The following is a 23,542-nucleotide window of genomic DNA, read 5'->3' as shown; positions in this document are numbered from 1 at the left end:
GTTCTTAATCGAGTTATTTCCAATAAATGCATTGAAATCGACTAGACCTCGTACTGATAGGATATGAATTAAAATCACACTCTAGGGTTTTATGCAAAGGTGGAAGAGGGGGTTGGCGAGGATAATGTCTCCCTCAAATTTTGAGCAAATAAAATTTGACAGTTAAAATTTAAAAAATTTTCATTTGGCCCTTGTAAAATTTTTTAAAAACGTAATTCGGCCCCATAAAAGTTTTAAGAATATAATTTGACGTCTCTCAAACAAAATTTTTTGCTCTAACTATCCTTACAAGCTGGAGCATTTTACCAAGCTAAAACTGTACGATCTCCACATAGGCCTCGAAGTAATCCTAGACCTAGGTAGGAGGATCAGGACAAAAATGTATATCCTTGTATATACTTTGTACTTTGTACCATAAGAAATGTCAAACCCATATTTATTTGAGTGCCTCCAGTATGAATACATTTCCAGTATTGTTTAGTGGATGATATCACCACAAATCTTATTATGGTATTTGTGCATTAATAGATAGAGAGTATCAACACTTTTGTTATAGTTATACAAGTCGCCAATAGCTAGGCAGGAACTCTCAGTCTCAGTACCAGTAGGAAAAAAACCTTGAGATACCACTTGAGTCCATCTCGTAATCAATTGACAACAAACCTTATTATGACATTACTGCTGTAACAATTATAAGGACTTGCACCATCGTTATAACTAGGAATGAAGAAACTTCTGCAACCAGTAGGCAGAATGCTTGGGATGTCTTTGCAGTCCATTGTTATAGTCAATGAAGACGAGTCCAAACCTAATGGAGTAGCCATCTGCCCACTCAAAATTGTCAAGGAGTGACCATGCAAAATATCCCCTCACATCAACTCCTTCCCTGCCAAAGTAGAAGTAGATTACGCTGGTAGTGTTGACCAATGTTTACATATTGAGAGAGTAATATTTAGGCATGAAAGAATTAGTTGTTGTTGAGCAAAAGAAAAAAGCTAATAGGCCTCAACATGGCATAACTCAATAAGAACAATGTACCTAATTAGTTTAGCATGCTTATTGTGTTGCAACATCAACAAGAAGAGTTTGAGTACTTCAAGAAAATTGATGAACAAAGTACTTAAAGAAAGCCACACGTGGCAGCTAGGATTGTTATATCCTACATTTCTTTGAAGCCTGCCAACTTTAATTTGAGAAATAGAATTCATTAATCCGCGTGTTTCTGCTCTAGTTTTCTAATTCATTAATCCACTAATGTAAATTAAAGTATTGACTTGTTGGTTTAACTTTCCTTCTTTTTTTACTATAATTAGCTACCTCTCTAATTAACCAACTTACTGAACTTGACATTATTATTTACTTCATCAACAAAATATGAAAAATATACTTAGAAAGTGGTCCATAATCAATGAAGCTTTTGTTTATTAATGTTGCCAATTGCCCAATTTTTTTATTAGGAAAAAAAGGATAGTGTTGAATCAAAATAAAAGGAAGCATTGGAAATTAACCGAATGAGTGTCCATGCAAAGATACTTGGTATGGTTTTTTCTGCTTTGTAAGCAAATAAAAGGAGTTGGCTTTGGTACCGTATAGCCTCATGTAGGTAGTAAAGATGCCCAGAATAGTACTTCATTCTCCATGGATCCTTAAGTGCTTCCACTAATGAAAGTGTACTATTGATGGACTCTGAATATCCTGTAACAATGCATCCAGAAATTTCAAAATCAATAATTGGCATGAGCTACACATTCTCAAATTCACATAACTTGAGCACTAGAGATTAGAGAAAGAAGAGGCACCATTTTCTGTAATAAATATTTTTGGATTATTATATTTCTCCTTGATGTACAGCAACAGATCCTTTATTCCCTTAGGGTACATATATAACCAAGATGAAGCTGCCTGTGGATCAACAATTAAATTGTCATAAAAACTTGTGAAATTGAACCTCAAAAACATAAGAATACTTCAATTTATTGGCTAATTCCATGTCAAATCCTAAAAATATTGCACAAATTAAATTATAGTGGAATGTTGTTTGTGAATGAACCAAGCTGGTCATACTCAAGACTCAAGACTCAGGTGGTAGTAAATTAGAGGAATATTGTTTCCACTTTGGTGCAGGATTGAACCCTAAAGGGATGGCGAAGGGGGCTCAACTTTCATCAAGACAATTGGTTTCCTCCCACTCATGACTCCCAAAAATGTTCAAGATTCAAGTGGTTGCACTAACAAACCTTCAACTGAGAAATTTAATGTGGTCTTATTAAGAAATCTAGTGAATTATAGAGAAGAAAATTTTGGGACATCATCAAAATGTCAACCAATTAATATAAGGGGCCATTTGGCAAAATTAATAAACTATTACTGTCTCGTGAACCTACCCAAAAAATTGAGGTGGATTCATAGAGCATGCTTCAATAGTGTTCGATGAACTTGCTCCAATTTTTGTGGCATGTTCATGGGACAATAACAATTTGTTATTGTTACCAAACTGGCCTTAGGAGTCAATTCCCAATATTGTATGATCACTAGTTAACAGGATGTATATTTATCCGACATTCACTCGGTTAAGATAAGGGGAAATTATCAATATGATGGGTCCACATGTTGGCATAATCTTGTCCAAATCTAAGTAAACCCAGCATGACTCTAAAAGAAGTGTTTTCTCCACATATATTCAAGTTAAAGCAGTCAAACATTGACCTTGTGAATGTACGTTGAGCCATTTGCTAAACAAAATCAAGCCAACATGAAATTATAGACTTGAGAGCTTGCTTTCATTTTTTTTCTTCAATTAACATTCATGGTAAAAAATGTGGTGCTGGATTGGCATGAAATAGAAACATTTGAACTCACCATGCGACCAATAAGCTTGCCATTCCTTTTTCCTGCCATTGAAATTAATGCAAAGTTGGCGCGTATTAGTAGAAGATACATATAAAATATTTCTAGCTAGCTACCATTCAAATAGTAACTTCTCAACTTTAAAATTAAAATGACATATGCTTCCTACGTGGCACATCTTCAAGAGATATTATATGAAGAATACATTGGCTCAAATCTCTCTCATTCATATGGATGGCAAGGACATGTCACTTGGTCAAAAGAACTCATAAGGATATACATGTAGTCTATCAATGATGATAAACTATGATATGGGTTGAGAACCACACTATGGCAAAGCCCCTAGCTAACTGGCACAACAAGGCAGACTTTGCTCCAACAATTTCATTAAATTGAGTATGTTTGAATGTATAATAGCATCCTACTCAAATCAATAACTAGAACTACAATTATAGTTGAAGCAATCGTAGAAAGCCGAAAGACTATACTAGAATAGAGTTATGCACATTTTCATTATGTTATAAGAGGGAGTCATTTAACATGGTTTGACATGAGACTCGAGTTCATTTAATTTTTATTTAAAAACATGCAAGCCAATGCAGGTGGCTGTGCCCATGGGTCCACATGTAAATCTACCAATAGTACCACAACAATTTTAGGAAAGATGCATATATATGTGTGTGAGAGTTAAGTGAACGCTAAGATTAACTATTAATTACCTCACTAATTTGATTAAGAATTTTAAAGGTGTTGCATGCAAGTTATCAATTCAAAGTCAAATTATGATTTGTCGTTCTATCTTCTTAAAAAAGTGATTTTACAGATAGCACATTACAAATGGCCACCCATCAAATTCATTTGATCTACATGCTCAAGTAATGTACCATCAATGTCCTCCATCTTAGTTTCTAGTGAAAATGATGTCAAGGAGTTCAAGGCTGTTAAGGGTGAAATGGAAATGATCACTTTGAAGGATAATTAAGACCTTTGATATTTCAAACTATTGTATTCATTATTCATACAAAGAACTATTATATATATCTAATGAGGTCTGCTCAATCCCCTAAGACAAGTGGCCTCTATCTAGTGGATGTTTGAGGAAATAAGACCATCATTTTTTCTACGAATTGAGACATGTTTGAAAAGTAATTTTTTGCTCTAAAAAGTCTCCAAATGCCTAAATATTATCAATAATACATCATGCACTAAACAAATCAAGATCAAACACGAAATGCCATGAAACACCTTTGCAGATGACTAAAGCACTCTATCTTCTTTTTCTCATGAACAATTTAAAGAAAGAGGAGAAAAGGTTATGCATTAATGTTAGATAACTAAAATGCCCTATCTTCTTTTTCATATGGATGACAGTGAAAAAAGCAATAAAAGATTGTCAGTAACACCAAGATGACTAAAATGACTTATCTTTCTTTTCTCACTTTTTTTCTTCCAACTGTCTATGAGAACTAAATGAACAGCTAAAGAATATATATATATATATATAATGCATCTGTACACAAGAAGATATATTCTTGCAGCATGATCTATGTTAGGAATGAAAAAATCTAAAATTAAATAAAAATTATGAAAAACTAGAGTAGTTCACAAGAAAATCAATTGACCAAGCAAAATAAGAGATGAAAGATAGAAAAGTAGAATGTATAATTTAATATTCATCAAGATGAAATGTCAAAGTATATAGAAAAGGTACAGGAGTTCTGGTCAAATCAAACTCAATACGAGCAGTACCTTGTACTTCAAAAGTACTCCTAGCCAAAGCTAGAAGTTGTTTGCCATGATTAAGGGAAAAAAAAAAAAAACCATATATCTTGTGTTGGCAAGTTTATAGTTTATGCCAAGTAAGTCATGAACCTAAAGCAATTTTGAGCTCACACCTCTGCCAATTGGTTGAATGCCTTAGGGCATATTTGCTAATAGTAATAGTATATAACTGTTCTATTAATATATCTTACAGATTGAGGCAAATTCATGTGACACTATAATACAATGTTTCATAAATCTGTCTTAATTTGTACGGCAGATTCTTGGAATGTTAACAAAATATTCTCATTGCCAAACTGCCTCTTGGGTATGACCTTAACAACTGTGTAGGTAGAAGCCATCTAAGCTGGCTAAGGTAATTTATTTCTACACAAAACTTTACCTATCACCGTTGCTTTGGCACCCCTATTGTTGATTATAGTTATATCCAATATTGAACATTTGTAGCTATCCATGATGAGTGGTGATGTCGAAAGACATGGAAATTGTGCTTACTTGGTGTATGACTTCCTCAAGGGAAGCGATACTTGAGAAATTGAATACCTGAAGTGTTAGCCCTGGAATCTGTGGCATAGCTGGGAGCAATGACTTTGTAGCCTGCAGGATAATTTGATGCATAGTAGGTAGTGTAGTAGTTGAGTCCAAGAAAATCGAAGGACCCTTTTACAAGCTGTGTTTCCACCTTTGTGAATCTTGGGAGGCGGCTCCCCACAAGTGATCTCATGCTTGGTGGATAATTACCCTTTGTCAACGGATCCATGAACCTGCATACGTATATGAAGGCATTTTCATCCTTAAGAAAAAACAGAGGAACCTAATTTCCCTTTTTCTGTTTCCATTTCGTCCTTACAATTACAAAAGAGAGATCTAGCTTTTCCTAATGAAAGGTGTTCCGTCATTCGGGACCCCAGGCAACAATTCACATGTTCGGGCCCGAACAGACGACTGCTTCAACATTGATTATGTTTTCTCTATTGCAGACGCTGGATGGGCTTTTTTCCTTTTTTTTCAAGGGTATTTATTTTTTCTTGAGGTTATTTTCATCGTTTTAAAATGTATTTTTTAACTTTAGGTTTTTGTCTTTACAAGGGAGGCACCTTTTTGTTTTCCCCTTTTTGAGGGGTATTTCGGTCTTTTGTCTTCAAGCATTCGCTTCAATGTGTGTAGCCCGCATGACTTCTCGGCCTATTTGCATGGAAAAGGACAGAAGGAAAAAGAGAGCATGATAAAGTTAATTACCATCCGAACATGAAATCAAGTGCCCGTTGTGCTGCCATGTGGTTGGATTCCGACGCTGTGTATGGAATGAACCAGTGGGTCACCAATGTTATGCCTATTTCTCCCTTCTGTTCTCCCTGCTTGTGGCCATGTACATACATCAAATTTGAATCTGATTTTAAGATTAATGTAAACCATATTATAAAAATTGAGTATAGAATATTTATTTAAAACTCTATTCAGTCTGAATCCAAATCCATTAATATTTACTTAAGTCTGAAACTAGAATCTGAGTCCGATCCTGGGTCATTACTTATAACCCAATCCAATTTGAATTCTTAATAGGATGTCAAAATATTTTCCACATCCTATTTTTTTAATTGTAGTTCAATCAGATATTGGACCTAAATTAGATTTATTGACATCTCTAAAGACCACAGCCAGCCAGCCCTAGCAAGGTGATGTGACGGCTTATGAGTGGGCGAACACATCAATATAGTATTTAACCCCTAACACTAATCACCATCCCCTACACTTAAATAGGCACTCCTTAATTCCTAATTGACCCCATGTTGCTCTCCCATTCTTTTATTTTCTGTACGTTCATTCTTTATCTCTTTAGTGGAAAGAAATCCCCAGCCTGACTTGATCGGCATGGACAATTTATTATACGTACAAATCCATTGTTCTAGAAACAAGTTATATTTTTCCTTTTCATATTGAAAAACCTTATAAAAATAAATTACTTATACATTTAATCTTCAAGTTATAATTGCAGAAATATAGATATGTAAGGAAGTTTAGGCGAATGAATAAGTGACATGGAAGGACCGTGAAATTAATTACCTGGTATTTCTCCTTGTACAACTTGACTGCACTAGCATGGGAAAGCAGAAGGTTATGGGCAACAACATAGGGCTCCGTCCCTGAATTTCCGGCAGTGCAGTTCCCCAAAACCTTGGTGCACCGGCCAGGTGCAAAAATGCCCAGCGCGTATCCGGCGTCAGCGTATGAGTAAGGCTCGTTGAGTGTAATCCAATGTTTCACTCTATCTCCAAATTCCTTGAAACACACATCCGCAAAATTTGTGAAATCTTCGCTGCAAATTATCACGATAGAATTCTGTTACATACAATTTATTTTCACAAATTCACAAAGCTGTTAGGAGTGTCTTCTTTTCTTTGTTGGGGAATAGTAGGAGCATTTCATCCTAAGCCGAAGCTCTTTTCCTTCTCCCAAACTCTTAGGGTACCAGGTTGGCAAGGGTCTTCCTTCTTTTATTAACAAAAAAAAAAAAAAAACAACTAACTGTATAAATTTTCAACATAAGTATGATACAGTTATTTTCTCTAGCTGTTCAAGGTAATCAAATCGCCCTTAATCGTTATCGGGTGGGTGTGAGCAAATCGGGTTCAGTTGCAGCTACCATCTCCATATCAGAATAGCACACTTACATGATTTGTTTGCTCAGAAATCCGTCGTACTCGCTTTCTAGGGCTTGAGGAAGATCCCAGTGAAAAAGAGTGACGAATGGCTTCAAACCTGTTCATACACAAGAGCATTTTCATACACAGGTACACACACACACATGCAGACACAGCCAAAACCAAGGTCTGTGAGGAGAAAGCAGTTCAAGAAATGCTGATGTGTATTTGTATAATGGAACCAAATTTGAGTAATATTGTTATTACAAGTTATTCCTTATAATATTGGTATTAGAATTTATAGAAATTAAAAAGAAACTTGATTTTTGGTTGATTAAATAGTTGATAGTCTTATATTTAATTAATTTTTTTATTAATCATATCTGTAAAAGGGGCCTGCATTTCAAAACATATGACTAAAACAAAAGGTTTTTTTTGTATAAGTATGTCAATATAATTTCATTGGTGATATCTAAAAATCATGGTTTTATATCTAAAACAATGCTAATTTTTCCTTAGCATTCCCAGTGCATCTTTGGTTATATTTGTTTTAAATAAATAAAAGACAAAAAAAAAAACCAAGAATGCCAAAGAGAGAGAGAGAGAGAGAGAGACCTTTGGACAGAAGTTCGTTGATGAGATTGTTGTAGTAGGCGACTCCCACTTTGTTGATTCCTCCACTTACTTTGCCAGCTTTGTACAAGAAAACAACAATGGAAGCAAATAAGCAGCCAAACATCAAGCTAGCAGCAGTAATACATTGTTACCAGCCCATGAAATTGCCATAAAAAATGACTCAGATTGATCAAACACTATCATTAATGTTTCGTTAATCTACGCCACTTTTTAGGGCAGATTGATGGGACAGGAACAATGTATTAGGCTTCTTACCAAATGTATCCTATAAAACTCACTAAACAAATTCATAAATCCAGGTTTTCTTCAAGGCTGAAGATAACATCTAGGAAAAAAATAGATAGAGCAAGATCAAGATATCAAGCAGTGGGCCCTAGCGACATCAGAACATGGTATGTATAACACTGACCTACTATCATAAATGTGATGTACAAATGACTTCAAGCAGTAGGATATCCCTATTCATAAAGAGCGCAAAACTTGTGATTGAAGATTATATTGCATATAATATTCCTGAAAATTTGGGATCATATTATTTCATTTTCAGGCAAGGTAAAAGTAGTGAACGTCACATCTTATCCTCGGCTGAAACTAAAAATCAGAAGGAGAAGTCCAAAGCAGCTCCCTTAAAATATTAGCTGGCGTCCTTATCTGCTTCCATTTAAATAAGATGAAAATGAAAAGTAAGTTTTTGTGAAATTAAAATTTTGTATAAACGTAATTAAAAGTGTAATGGGATATGTACAAGCCTACGAAGTATTTGACCGACGAATCCATTTTGAAGGCGAAACTCAACCTTTTATAAGGATTTTAAGCCCAATATAAGATCGTTAGTTTGATGAATGATAGGTTTTACGATGGAAAATTTGAAATATTAAAATATTAGCAAAAACATGCTAAAGTGTGAATCCGATGCATGTATTTGAAAATTGAAATTTCAAGTAATGATGTAACTCAAGGAAAGGAGAAGCCACCAAAAGTGGTGCATCGGCTTCCAAGTTTACTGAAATACCCTCTCTTTCTCTTTCTCTTCCCTGTGAGTCCTGGCAAGTATCGGTGGTTGATTGTGTGGGAATTATGCGTCATGCACCTTGAAAGGCCGCACATGGTGATGGGCGAGACAACTAAAAAAATGAATATATATATTGATTGGTAGGAACCAAACCAATAGATCAAGGATAAAAACTAGACTCTTTAAATATGATATTTAAAGTGTTTTTTTTTTTTAATCTAAACCCACCAATATGAATTAATGACAGATTCATGCCAAATATATATTTAAGTTTATCATTTTTGGGGTTTTAATAATGTTTTTATGGTAAGCAAAGATGAATGGCTCTCGTAGCATCAACATTTTTATAATAGGAAAATCATCTTTTACATAAACACAACAGGATTCAAAACAGGTTTTATATCAAAATAGTTTTTATAAATATATTAGAATGTTTATGTTTCATTTAAAATAATTTTCCAAGTTTCATTCACAACCTCAAATTTGAAGTTTCATACAAGGATTCATCATTTACACAGCGGTAAATCTGGTATTTGGATCTCACACAGTAAAGCCTAAAGGGGACGTTTGATTCCCTTGAATTCAAGAATGAAATCAAATCATTATTCTCATGCTTTACATTTGAGAATTGTATCAGTAAATAAAGAATTTTGGTTCTATTATTGATAAACTTATGACCTCGGGTGATTTAGAATTCTAAAGTTTTTGTTGTCTCTCTTTAAAGCAAAAGACATGAAGTCTTTAAATATTCATGCACTCTAAAATTTTAATTTTCCTTCGGTCAACTAGGTCATTTTAAATTTTAAGTCAAATTTACATATTATCATAATTAAAGGAAAAATGAAAGTAAAATTTTCGTGAAAATTTTGATCCATTTTAAGCCATCGAAACTGACCACTCCAAGTCGGCCATGGAAAGTAGACATCTTTTTTGACTTGACCAACTGAAACTATAGATTCGAGCGACACAGCTTTGGCGCTATCTTATTGCTTCAACATTCTATTCATTCATTTAATTGGGCCTATGTACAGACAGGAGGCGCGCCAGTAAAAAAAAAAAAAGTAATATTTGGGAAAAAATCACCAAACGGTGAATATGTGAAGAATATATAACCTGCAAAAAGCTGGACTTTATTTTTTTAATTTGTTCATCTCTCTCTTCCAAGCCGGTAGCCGGTAGAAGTGACGTTCACAAACAAACATATTTTGTATTTCTTTATTTAAATACAAAATAATAACTTTTAAATATAAAATATATTTTTTAATAATAAAATACATATCATTATTAAATAAAAATATTATAAAAAATAAACCACACCGAATCTAGCTTTGTGTCGGGTACCTAAGCCCAATGCTCAGGTCTATTGCCCAATGCATGTCACCAGTCCAATACACTGCAACTTTTTTTACATGTGTGAGGCTGTGGTGTGGTGCACACCATATAGATGGACATTTTATATGTTAATATACAAAAAATTCAACGTTAACCAATAAATTTTTTTTATCGAGATGTATGTACGTGTAGATGTGCCCCATGGCCCACACTAGTGGAAGGTTTTGTGAAGCGAGTACGATTACCTTATGGTAAATGACAAAAAATGAAAAGCTATAATAAAAACAAAAATACCATCGTCACAAGTGGTAGCTTCTAAAGGAGGACTTGACGCTAACTCGCTCGGTTGCGTTTCACTCGAGACCGACTCGTTACACTAAGTTTGTGAATGAGTTGAGTTTGGGTTCCACCAACTGAATAGGTACGCATACAGCTAAGGGCCAACTAGACTCGTACAGATCTAGTTTGGCCTTTATAGAGCTGGATCCGAGTCCAATGGACTTGACTTTCATAAGCTTGTTATCACGCTCGAGTCGTGATAAAGTATTACCAAACTTGTGTACTTCAAGTTTAAGCGAGCTCGGTTTGGTTTCATGCAAACAACTTTAGCAAGTCGAGCTCAAGCTCGGACCCAATCTGCTAATAGAAGCCCATAGTATTCATTTAAAGGAAACTGAATTCGTTCTGCCCAAATTGCCAAGAAAGATAGAACACTGTGTGTTTTTTCATAGTTATCGGACCAATGTTTGTCAATTTTGTCGGTGATTTTTGTTTGGTTACGACGGATTCACCAACATTTAATTTAAAACTGAGCGCTTTTGTTTGTGTCGCTTCATGTAATAAATGTTTTTGCCTAGAGATTCTGACATGAGACACTGGCAACACGGATTCAAAGGGGATAAAAAGAAGGAAATCAAAAATAAATCTCACACTGACAATACTGATTCGAAAAGGACCTGTAATAACAATTTAAGAAAAAAAAAAAGACGCTTGGGTTGTGAAAGCGACAATGGAGACAGAAGGAATCCGAGAAAACCAATAATACTGACAACACATGGGTAGCCCAAAATTTTTAATAAATCACGCCAAAATCCATTGGTTCGCAGTCAGCCGGCGGGTTTAGAAAACAATGAAACGGCTCGTTTTTCCGGCGCTGTATTGTTTATAAATTAAAAGGAAATGGCACAAACTTAAACCGATGGAAGCGGCTTTCTTGGGATCATCACAAAGAATTAATTATTTAAAGATAGGATACGTACTAGGCAGAATTCTGCTCCAAGATATGGAAAAGCGGTAGGCGTCCAATCCCAAGTCTCTCATGAGCCTTACGTCCTCCTGAAAACCCACATGAAGCATTCAGAAGACAAAGTTGATTGCGAAATTCCTTTAAACATCACCCAACTTACTACTTTTTCATTAAGTAACAAGTCACGGCAAAAGGATGGCGACTGCTCGTTCATCAGAATTTCGAGAACTCTGGTTAATTACGCAGTTGATCAATCAATCATGTGGGCGTGGTATATAAATTAGTGCCGTGAAACCAATAATACTTGCAACTAAAAAAAAAACATTAAAAGCAAGCCAGCCAGCCAAATAAAACGGGAAAAATATATTTTTCTGAAATTTTCTTTAAAAACATTTGTTATATTTTTTTTCGTATTTTGTGTCTTTTTTACGTCTTTTCATGTTTTTCATATCATTGTTTAATTTCTTTTTTAAAGTTTGCAAAGATTTTCCAAAAGAAGAAAAAACACTTTACCATATTATATAAAGAAAACTTGACTGTTTCATGCCAAAAAACTGTGCGTGTGATAATGCCTAGCAGATAACAACACCAGGCATTTGGTTTATAATTCTGTGAAGTTGACGACTAGGAAACTAAGGCTAAAATTAAGTTAAGATCTATTTCTTGTATACACCACGAACCTTGTAACGATGATATTGATCTACAGCTACATCACCATTCGCTCCTCCTTTGATTTTGTCTGCGGCAAGCACACGAGTTAGCTTCTTTATGATCATAGAAATAATCTATCAACCGGGAAAAGGAATTTATAAGAAGGAAGAAGCACGCAGCAGCATAATCTGAGATACTGTGAGGATCGATGCGTGTGGGAATACTGCTCTTACTTGGATGCTGATGAGTAAAGGTGTCCCAAATGCTAGGCCCTCTCCCACCTTCTTTTGCAGCACCTTCGTACTGCAGAACCAACCATTGATTTTCTTTCGTTTAGTAGCATAAACGGTGTACTTATAATTTCAACGAGAAGAAGGTTAACCTGGTAGGATGCAGAGGCGGTGCCAAAAACGAAGCCATGGGGGAAGCTCTTCCTGCCAAGTGAAGAAACGACTGCTGCGTCCTCTTGTGAAACGGGATCCGCGCATAGGAAGGAAAAGAAGCAGCAGCAGAAGAAGAAGAGAAAGAAGTTGGTAGCCATTTTTAGGAACGTATTGTAGAAAAATGGTGCTTCGTATTGATTTATAGCCTTCTCCGGTAGATGGTAGCAGTAGATGGTTACGCCACAAATTTGAAGTCAGAGAACTGTTACGGTCAAAACACCCCTCGGACAACCCTTAGGCCTGAACCTATCCTTTCTTCTCTTTTTTTTTTTTTTTTTTTTTTTTTTTTTTTTTTTTTTTCCGCTGAAGAACAACTTAAAAATCTAAAATGTGGGAAAAAATCAAAGCAATCTTGCTCGCATCCCGACAAACTTAATTATCGCAGCGCAATCCAAAAGAAATTCAACATTCGGAATTCATGTCCTTTGTATGAATCGGAACATGAAAGAAGTTGACACACTAATAGCATTATATATTCTTCCCACTAATTAATACGGCTCTTACACATATGGCTCGTGTGAAAATGGGTTCATCGAGTGAGAACAACAATGAAAAAACTTGTGAGAACAGCAAGTGTATCAAAAATCGTATTGAAAAACTTCTATTTAAGCATTTTCCAAATACCTCCACGAGTCACAATCTTATTCAAGGAAGAGAGTACTCTCCTTTCATCCATGAACATCAATAATCCATCAGAACACCCTCTCGTCATCTACAAGGAACGGCAGTGAAATTTGCTGTCTGTGGTCGTGAATGTTGATATCTTCCTAGGGACTAAACCAGAGGCGGAACAAGGTGGTGAGAGTCCAGCAGAGGACACGGCCCCCTCTCCCTTAAGTTTCAAAAAATAAAAATTTACCATAAAAGTTTTAACAAAGTTTTCATTTGTTCTTGATCAAGACAACCAAACATAACCGTTAATCTTCAATATTATTTCTTTGGCACCTAGGCGTCCAGCTTCTATTGAGCTGAATCTTGTCGTCTCTTTTTAAATCATTTCATAGTTTGGTGGTGGGCCATAAAACGTGTTTCATCTCGTAATCTTTGTGCTACAAGTCTCGTTCTGCTCACTCTTGTGCACTAATAATTCAATTGAAAGGAAAGCTGCAACGAAGATGCAACGATATTGTCTGCCACCTTGTATGGCACCTTCGTATGAAAGCATTCCATCATATGAAATCATATGGCCGCAGACTTTAAGGAGATTGGATGGTTTAAAAAGAATGGAAACCAAACTGTATTTTCAAGAAAGACTAAATACCCGGAAAAAAGACAAGGGATCTTAATTAAGAAAACTTATTTATTTCCTCATATGTGGGGTATTGGAATCATTTGAAAATACAGCCTGCTTTCTACCCTTTTAGGGATGTTTTCCATTATCCAATCTCCCTAAAATCGATACACCATATTATTCCCAGCCACTCTAGCATATAAGAGTTTGATTTCTACTAATTTTCCATATGGATATAATTATAATAACGATGGTAATTAATCATAATAATTGCATTTTCATTTCCTTATAGGAAATAGTTTGGAAGCACTTGAATCTAAGTTCACCATTTATTATGCTGCTACATTGGTCTGCTAAAGAAGTTTGAGCGTTAATCCACTCAAGGGGTGGATCATGTTCATGCTTTTCACTGTTAAAGTTCAACTGCTAAATATATTTATTTCTTAATCTCTTTTGAGATAGGTGTGAAATGTCTTATCAGAAGTTCATGCGGTTCATTTCGTTTGAAGGTAAAATTTGTATTTTCTAAATTTCCAGGCGATGCTAGTTACAAATACTTTAATCGCTGAGAATAACTACGTACAAGACCAATTAATGTAACAAGTATGATGTTTTATTCTGATCCATATTTAGTATGCATTAGCCATATGTACCCAAGAAAAAGCCGTTTTTTAACTACTGGTAGTTAAATACTATTTTCAGGCCGTTCTACTTGCTGAACTATGGTTCCCCACAAGTTATCATAGTGGGCATGGATAAGCATCAATTGACTTAAAGGTATGGAAGAAGAATTGCAAGTCCTAGTATTTTTTTTTTTTTTGGATAAGTCCTCAAATTATCTCCTTCCTAGTCATGAGGGCGAGCTTCCCTTTGAATTTGGGAACTTGTGGCCTTCCTTTTCAAAGACGGAAACTGTAGCTCGTCCTCCATTTATTTGAAAATTTATGCGTATAAAAAAATGTCATTTAATGAGTCCTCAAATTCTCAGCATCCATGCATTGATGGTGAGATGGTGCTTGACTTGACTTGCTTGCTTTTCAGTCGTTACAAGGCACCCGGGCTATATTTCTCATGAAAGCCGCCAAATAATGACTTGGAGAGTTGTCGTTTGCTTCATTCTATTTTTTTTTTTAAAAAAAAAAATTAACGTACTAATAATTTCCTTAAACAAGCGTGAAGTGGTAAATGTTGAAGGAACATGAAACGTTCAACTCTCTGCCTAGAAAAGTAGAGTGCGGACTTTAATAAGACACGATATATGTTAGCCTCCTAAATTAATGAGACATTGTGTTGGGGACCCTAAATGACAAAAACACCGTTGATTGTTAAAAAGAAGACTCCCCTCTACAAGGATAAAAATGAAATTCAAAAGAGCTACTTCTCCTAGTTCTTATACGAAAAAAAAAATTCCCCTCTATTGAAATAGCAAAACCTGTGAGTTCAGGTACCCTATTATTAATATGCATATTTTTTTATGCCCAAATATTGCATATGCATGTGCATGAGATAACAAATAAGTATGAAATAACAAATAAGTATGAGATAATAATAGATTTATGAGATAATGAGATAACAAACAGATATATGAGATAATGCTAAACATAAGTACAAGATAATGAGGTAATGGACTGATGTATGAGGTAATGTTTATGATATAATAAAGTATTTATGAATAGTGAGTTAACGGATGGACGTATGAGATAATGCTAAACATAAGATAATGTTTATGAAATAATAAAATATTTATGAACAATGAGTTAACAGGTGGATGTATGAGATAACTCTAAACATAAGATAATGTTTATGAGATAATAAAATATGTATGAAATAATGAGATAACGTTATGAGCAAAATAAAAAAAATGAAAACATTTTTTTACTGTATATTAAATATAACGATAGGTATAATTTTACTTTTATCGATTCTTTTTGTCATTTTATTCTTTTTGTATTAATCATGAGCATTTTTTGTCATTATTAAAATGGTGAATGAAATTTCGTACATGAATGAGCATTTTTGGTTATTATTAAAATGGTGCATGAAATTTCGTACATGAATGAACATTTTATTTTTTGTTATTATTAAAATGGTGCATGAAATTTCGTGCATGAGGATGACGTATATAACCAGCTTCACTCATGTCCCTCTATTGACCACGTCACCCAGAAATCGGCCTCTCTCTCTCTCTCAAGCTGGCATCATTAGAAACTTTAAGTTGTCAACTGGATATGACCAATGTAGGACGTGACGAAACCCAACCAATGTATGTTTTAGTTTAATTGGAATGAGTGCTTTGTTCCATTTTACTTTTGTTGGCCACGGCCGTCCACATTTTTTTTTTTTTTTCAAGCAAGCTAATAATTTCTTGTCTTGCTTGTGCGCCCACAAGTGTATTAACAATGTCAGTCCTGACGAGGACGATATTGATCTTAATTTTAACTACAATGAAACAACCATTTATTGGGTGTAAATTAACTTCTGGCGGATCATAAGACTTCCAAAAAGGTCACCCCACTCCAGCTGTTCTCACTACATGCTTATCTTGGGAGTTCTAATGAGATCTAGTGCACTTGTCATGGTGCTCTGCTTCAACATTAATAGTACCAACCAACAATTGTTGTCAAATCGCTTCAGCAACAGTTTCAGCACTACATGCATATATATATATGTATTTGAAAAACAGGACTGCATGGACTAAGGGTAATATGATTGGGGTTATATAATTGCCAGCAACGTACCTGTTCCAGCAGTCTTCCCATAAGGATTAGTTTGTCAATCCATCTCCAATGGGACAAACACGTTCCATAAGAAGCCAAGAAAAAAAAAAAAAATCTTATTGCAACACCTTTTCATCAACTAATAGTAACCTGCTTCATGAACAGATTGGCAGGATAATCCTCAAATTGATGGATTATGTTCCCGAGATATAATGCCCCTTTATCCTGTTGCTTGGTAATGGTTATTGCGCTTCCTTTGTCCAGTGCTTCCTTCACTCTGGGTAGATCAAAATTGCGAATTTCTTGTTCAATTTCTTTGATTGATGTCCCTCCTAAAAAGTGAAGTTTCGCAAAAAACTTGATCTGGTTCTAGTGCTGGAGCTCTTGCAATTGTTCCTTTAAATATTGGGTGACACGATCACCTGACGGAGTGCAACATGGTTTTTCCTTTTTCTTCAAATTCATGGTCATCATTGTCTCTCCCCCCAGAAGCGGGAAGCAGCAATCACTTGCAATAGGTCAGACTTCCACAATTGCTCCGTCACAATCTATTAACCAAACGTTTTCAAATTATTCCACGAATCAAACACTGTTTCCTCTACCACAAGCATAAAGTGTTTGGTAGCTAGAGAGTGATGTAGGTGGGAGCCATTAAGCACCTATTTAATAAGTGGGTTGGATGAAGTTGGGAAGCCAGTAGATGTAATACCACCATGACGTTTATAGATCAATTAGGTGGGTCCAACAAACTGGGCTCAATTTCCAACCTTGGCTAGTGATATTTCACCCCAGTTGCATCATCTAGCTTGTCATTGAGGGCGAAAGTTATGAAACTTTTTAATTTGCCACTTAAAAGTAGTGAAAATAGTTTATTGTGAAATTGTCATTAACCTTTTTATTGTGAAATTGTCGTGGATTTTGACCGTATCATTTTTTGCAAGCAATCAAATAAATAATATCAATTATATTCAAGACCAAAATGGGAAGAGTTATCACCAGACTTAATCAATTATTAACTGCTAATTGAGGAACATTTAATCTTGAACTTCTTTATTCTATCATTCTTTGTAGTTAAATGACCGTTGATCCAGTTTAGTTTCATTAGCAAACTACTAGTCTACCTTGACTTTATAATTAAATTTCTCCCACGTCCTCCACCTTATTACACTTTTGGCCTCAGTCTTTGGGGGATTACCAAATAGAGCCTCCTTTTTTACTTTATTCATACTTTTTTTTTTTACAAAAAAGGATTCCACTGCAATGCACTGTATATAGTATCTTTATAGATCAAATCAATCAAATCAATCACTTTTTTTCCCAAAATAATTTTGCCTTCCTTTTTGCTCATCGTGTCATCTGATTAATAAAGTTTCATCTTCAACTACCAATATATTTCTTTCCTTCTTATTCTTCTTCTTTTTTTCTCTTTCTTTTTACTGTCATGGAGACCACGAATTCACAAGGTGCAGAATGATATGGACGGTTACCGTTTTTAGCCACTTTGAAGGCGTTTTCTTGTTTCTAACAATAGACAAAGAAGGCTAAAATTGTGAAAGTTATGGTACTGGCTTGTCATTGAGGGCGAAATCCCTTTGCTTTCTTGTGAAAACGGCATCCCATCTCTCCCTATATGTGGCGAAGCACTTTGGCATGAGTATAAAGATGTGCTCCCGTGGCCTGACATCCTAACATCTGTGAAAGGAAAAAGGAATTGGAAGAAAATTACACGGAAAAATGCGTCCTAACATCCAAAAAGAAAAGGGGAGATCATTCTTGCTTGCATAATTAATACGAGCCAAACACTTTGATAAAACTGCCAATCCAGCGGCCTTGAAGCACATGTATACATACGTCTGTGTGGAAGCATAAGGTGAAATTCTCAAACATATTGCCATCACATCTTACTTCATATGAAGAAATGTTTTTCATAGCTTTCCTTCCCACGTGCCCCACCTATTAATAAGGGGTGACGCGTTGTTATAATTATCTTCCTTTTCTTTAGTCTGGTGTTTGGTTTTTTCTCACCTTCCTTGATCAATCAAATGCCATGCATAACTATATATATCGTATCCACTTCATTGTCCAAATAATGAAGACCTCCAAAGAGAGGCACTTAATTAATCAAGGTTTTGTTTTGTTTTATTCAACCTACCAAATTTCTACAAGAATAAAAGCGAGCATTATTTGAGATATTTTATTAAAAGGATGTTTTGGAGATACGGATGACCACTAAAGAAAGGGAATTATAAAAAACATTACATCACTTGGGTTGGGCTAATTGTCCTTTATAAGTACGTAAAGCAAGTTGGTTTTCCTACCTAGGTAGCAAAGATGCTCTGAATTGGTCCTTGAGTGCTTCCATCAACAGAAACGCACTTCTAGATATCATGCAAGCAACATGCATAAACCAAAAAAAAAAAAGACAACTGCAACGGTAATAATAAAAAACTGATATGCCCAATACACTTATGATATGCACATAAAAAGTGTATCTTAGGCATATATTATAGGTCACCTTAACATACATGATATGTATTATACGATGTGAGAGGAACAAGAAAAAGGAAAAGAAGTAGAAAAAATAATCATGGCCCTCCTTCCCATATTTAGTTTTCTTATTCTTATTCTTAATTGACGACTCTATCTGTTCTTACGATAAATTCCTTTTTAACAATATCGCTGGTTATTGGATAATTCTGTTTTGCCATGTATGCAAAATAAACTGTGAAAGAAAAATAAATTGTTTCTATTTTGTCTTCATACTACAGAACCCACATTTCTCTCAAAAACCAACAAAAACCCTCATCAAAAGCTCTTAGAAATACTAGAAATTGTGTGTGTGTGTGTGTTTTTTTTAGGAGGGGGTGGGGGTGGTGCGGGGAAGGTGGGGAAGCAGTTTTCAAATGAAACGTCCAAAGAAAGATGCGTCACACCCTTTTTAACCCATAACCCTGTTCCGTAAAATGAGCTGTGGTATTCTTTGATTTTTTAACATCCTCTTACATGTATTTTGCAAGGATGACAAAGTGCAGCAGTGCCCTCCAAGTAAAAACAAGGTGACACAAGAATTCATGTCAAGACTAGAGTGAGCAATCGATTAACAATTAAGAATTGCAAAAAAACCATGGATAGGAAGACGATAATAATCTATCTCGTTTTCTTGTTTTTCATCTTACATTGGCCATTATTTAAAGAACCTATACCGGTGATCGATTTTCACCGGTATACGCAAGATATACAGTGGTGTGAAATCATTGCTGAAGTCACTGCTATAGATAATATTGCAAGAACCTATAGTGGTGATTTGATATCATGTATAGCTAACAGCGGTCGTACCGGTGAATTAATTTCCATTGCTATTTTCACCTGTACAAGCCTCACCTACTGTTAAATCGGAGAAGGAAGCCGTCGATATAAACTGGTGGTCGTTTTCACTGTCATTGAGACCAGTTTAATTTACCAGTTCATCTAATGTGGTGAAACTGGTCACCATTATGTCCGTCATTTATGAAAAAAGACCATTTTCAATGTGAACTTTTATAGAGGTATTTACATAAAAAACTGCAAAAATCTAATCAAAGTACTGAAACAAAAAGTTTGTTGTTGATATTAACTAATTAAAAATATTAAATTCAACTGCAATGAAGGAAAAGCGAGAAAATAAGGGCTGAAAATAAGTGACAAGAAACGAAAGCTATAAATAAAGCAGGAAACAAAGGAAATAAGTAAGAAAATATCTCATTTCAAACTTCTTATACTCCCTTAAAATGAGCCCAAGTGTTTTTAAATAGCAAAAAAGCTAATATTCTCTAGATATGTTCTATAAACGTGTATGCACATCTTAGAGTCTGCTGGTACTTAAATCAATTCTTACAAGCCGCACTCTACAAATAACTTCAGGGACTAAATGCCAAAAAACAGTTTTACCATCTAAAGACACAGAATAAAAAGTTCTTTGATGAGTGTTAAGTGATATCTTAGAGAAATGCCAAAAAGACAAACAAGTTGAACCAATTATCATTGTCAAACTCATATCCTCAATATTTCCCACTTGATCTTACCCAAAAGACAGAGAGATGTACATAGACAGTTTTATAATTCCCAAACAAGGATGTGACTAATGAACTATTATAAAAGAATAGAATGAAAATTATCATATTTATTTTACACATCTGACCATTTTTGTTTGTCAATGTTTCTATGCAACTTTTCTCATATTAGTCCATTGAATCATCACATGATTCAACCAAATTGAATTTAAACTTACATTCTAGCAACATAGGGATTCAATGTCAATAATGAGATTGGCACATGATAGCCGTGACATTGAACATCTGAACAATGAAACATATCACTAAAAATTCTACTGACCACTAGGGAAACCATACTACTTTGCTGAATCAATAGAGGCATCTTATCAGTTTGATGCTACATTGTTAACACCCCAAACTTTTTTAAAAAAATTTCAATGGCAATTTAGGAAATTTTGCAGCACAATGTCCCTCAATTCAATCCTGAACTTGAGTGAATCAATTACGATTACAAGAGTTAAAATTCAATTTCAACCCAAGCTAAAATAGAACTCTAAAAATCAATTGGGACCAAAACCAAGGAGTTAAATCTAAATTCAATTTCAGTTGAGATTTAAAATCCTAATCTCAACTAAGTTAAGAATTTAAAACGTTAATTCATAGTACGTGATTGCATTATCTGATTCATACAAGCCAAAAGAATTGGATTTATTAAGCAAATGAACTATTGTAATGACCTGACCCACTCCTAAGCTTGGACCCTTGGTCCGACAGATCCCAATCCACCCTCTAACAGTTTCACTTCTAGCCCCAAAAAGGTTAGAAACTAAGGCAACCAACTATTTAACAACTCCCTTTATAAGCTCTTGAAGATCTCTCATAATCTTCAATATGAAACCAAATTTTTGAGATGTTACAGTCTACTCATCTGAAGGCACACACGTTCGGGCGTGTGAGACCCAAGGTTTGAGTGTTGAACCATGTTCTGATATCACTGTAACGACCGAACCCACTCTCTGACTAAGGCCCTTGGTCTAGTAGATCTGAACCCAACCTCTCGTAGTTGCAGCTCCAGCTCCAAGAAGGCTAAATACCAGGACAATCAACTATTTAATAACCTCATTTATAAGTCTTCAAAGATCCCTCACAATCTTTAATAAGGGGATAATTTTTTAGATGTTACAACTACGCTCTATAAAAAGTCAACTAGATTAATGCACATCCATCAAAGGAGTATTCAAAATTGGAAAAATACCAAGAATGCGATTCCAACTATAATTAAATAGAAATCTATGTTCTAGAATGAAAATTATAAAAAATTGAAATCTAGTCAAAGCCATGGGGGACTTTGACTGATGCCAAACTCAACTAGCTCATGTGTGACTAGGAAGGTCAATGAATTTCAAAATTTTAAAGAGAATCTAATTCTCTTGCTAAATCATTAATCAAGAAATTTCAAGGTGGAAATTAGAATTTTATTTAGTATGATCAAATTCCAACTAAGAAAATAATTAAGAGAGAAGCTAAAGTTGAGTCTACAAAAAGGGTTTCACTTAAAAATGAAGCCAATTCAATTAGAGAGGACATCACTTGGGCATCTATCTCTCTCTCTTCTTTAGAATCATTTTAAGTGATTATAATTAAGAACCAAAGCAATTTAAAAGAGAAACCACATTTTATGTGTGGCTCTCTCTTGCTTTCCTTTAAAACCAATTTGAATGATTTTAATTGAAACACAGAACCAATATAGTTAAAGTTGAAATGTTTTCAAAATTCAATCAAGGAGTAGCTCACTTGCCTCTAACTCTATTCATCTCATTTTCAAAATCATTTGTGAAAATTATCAAAATCCCAAAACCAGCTTCATTAAGCTGTAATATTTTCAAAATACTAAAGAGAGCAGCTTCCTTTTGGATGCAGCCCTCTTTTCAAATAATTCACAATGATTTCCAAACGAGCTTGGTTAATGCTGCATTTTCTCAAAAAAAGAAAAAGAAAAAAAGATTAGAGCAGCACATTTAGGCGTGCTTTCTTTGATCATTTCAAATAATTTTCAAAGATTGCAAATTAAAACAAGATCAGTTGAATTAAAGTTAATCTATTTTTAAAATGCAGTTAAGGAGCATTCCATTTTAGCATTCTCTCCTTTGCTCCACCTCCTGAAAATACTCTTGAATAAATTCAAGAATAAATCAAAGGTAACTCAATTCCGGAAAGTGCATGCAGAGGGTTAGGCCCTCAACCTTTATTGATAAGAAATGATATATTTACAGCAAAAATTATAGTATCCCAAGAAGGGGATGGAGACTCATTAAACATTTGCAAACTGCAACTACATCCCAATCTGCAGGGAGGTCCTTCCACTCTTGAAAGTGGTTACCTTCATCTGCCAAGAAAAATGGGCCAACCCAATTGGCTGGGTACATGTTGTCAATCTGTAATGATTCAAGATTATGTCCAATCATGTTGTATTTAGCAATCAACCTAAGGTATCTTCTTGCAGCTCTGTTGATCCCTTGCAGCCATCGCATGTTATTGGCCTGGACAACAGTCGGCTTATGCTCTTGAGTGACCACCTCAAGACAAAAATTCAACAGCCAAGTTTCACCCATAGAGGTTGAGGGCTTGGACCACTTGACTACTGCAAGAGGAATGGAACCATTTCTCAATTTAACCATAGCAGCTAACCCCATAGTGTTGTTCCTCTCCCACATGATAATCAGAATTATCGCACAACTGTCCCTCTTATGGCTCGAACCTTCCATCCATATTCCTATAAGAGACCACATTTTCTAACATTTCATAGAGTGACCATCTACCTCCATGTTGAAAACAAAATCCATGCACCGTTCCCATACCCATTTTGCAATAGATCCTCTGATTGTTTGGTGTCATGCCTTAACTGCTTTCTCAGTTGCCACATACACCAAACCAAAATATGGAAGACAATTAATCTGCATTTATGTAGAAGC

The 23,542-nt window shown here is 35.0% G+C and overlaps 1 protein-coding gene across 2 annotated transcripts in view; it reads right to left on the bottom strand.

The window, feature by feature from the left end:
- Nucleotides 1-488: 488 nt before the first annotated feature.
- The window catches only part of LOC116255773 (beta-glucosidase 12-like), a 72,729-nt gene continuing 49,675 nt past the window's right edge, over nucleotides 489-23,542 (bottom strand). The window contains exons 1-13 of one of the 2 annotated variants that reach the window (XM_031631764.2): nucleotides 12,531-12,721; nucleotides 12,382-12,451; nucleotides 12,178-12,236; nucleotides 11,511-11,586; nucleotides 7,887-7,964; nucleotides 7,302-7,389; nucleotides 6,694-6,946; nucleotides 5,869-5,984; nucleotides 5,173-5,393; nucleotides 2,860-2,891; nucleotides 1,800-1,902; nucleotides 1,587-1,695; nucleotides 489-886 (exon numbers count right to left, since the gene is read on the bottom strand). In XM_031631764.2, coding sequence (XP_031487624.1) covers nucleotides 718-886; nucleotides 1,587-1,695; nucleotides 1,800-1,902; nucleotides 2,860-2,891; nucleotides 5,173-5,393; nucleotides 5,869-5,984; nucleotides 6,694-6,946; nucleotides 7,302-7,389; nucleotides 7,887-7,964; nucleotides 11,511-11,586; nucleotides 12,178-12,236; nucleotides 12,382-12,451; nucleotides 12,531-12,689 — 1,533 coding nt within the window. In that variant the 5' untranslated portion in view covers nucleotides 12,690-12,721 and the 3' untranslated portion in view covers nucleotides 489-717. Of the gene's footprint in view, nucleotides 887-1,586; nucleotides 1,696-1,799; nucleotides 1,903-2,859; nucleotides 2,892-5,172; nucleotides 5,394-5,868; nucleotides 5,985-6,693; nucleotides 6,947-7,301; nucleotides 7,390-7,886; nucleotides 7,965-11,510; nucleotides 11,587-12,177; nucleotides 12,237-12,381; nucleotides 12,452-12,530; nucleotides 12,722-23,542 lie in introns of those variants that run through there. The other variant, XM_050078215.1, reaches the window with a different exon arrangement.

This window comes from Nymphaea colorata, chromosome 6 (genome assembly GCF_008831285.2).
Source record: "Nymphaea colorata isolate Beijing-Zhang1983 chromosome 6, ASM883128v2, whole genome shotgun sequence".
NCBI classification, from domain to species: Eukaryota; Viridiplantae; Streptophyta; class Magnoliopsida; order Nymphaeales; family Nymphaeaceae; genus Nymphaea; species Nymphaea colorata.
Note: the sequence above shows the minus strand (reverse complement) of the source record. Positions and strands in the feature narration are given on the sequence as shown.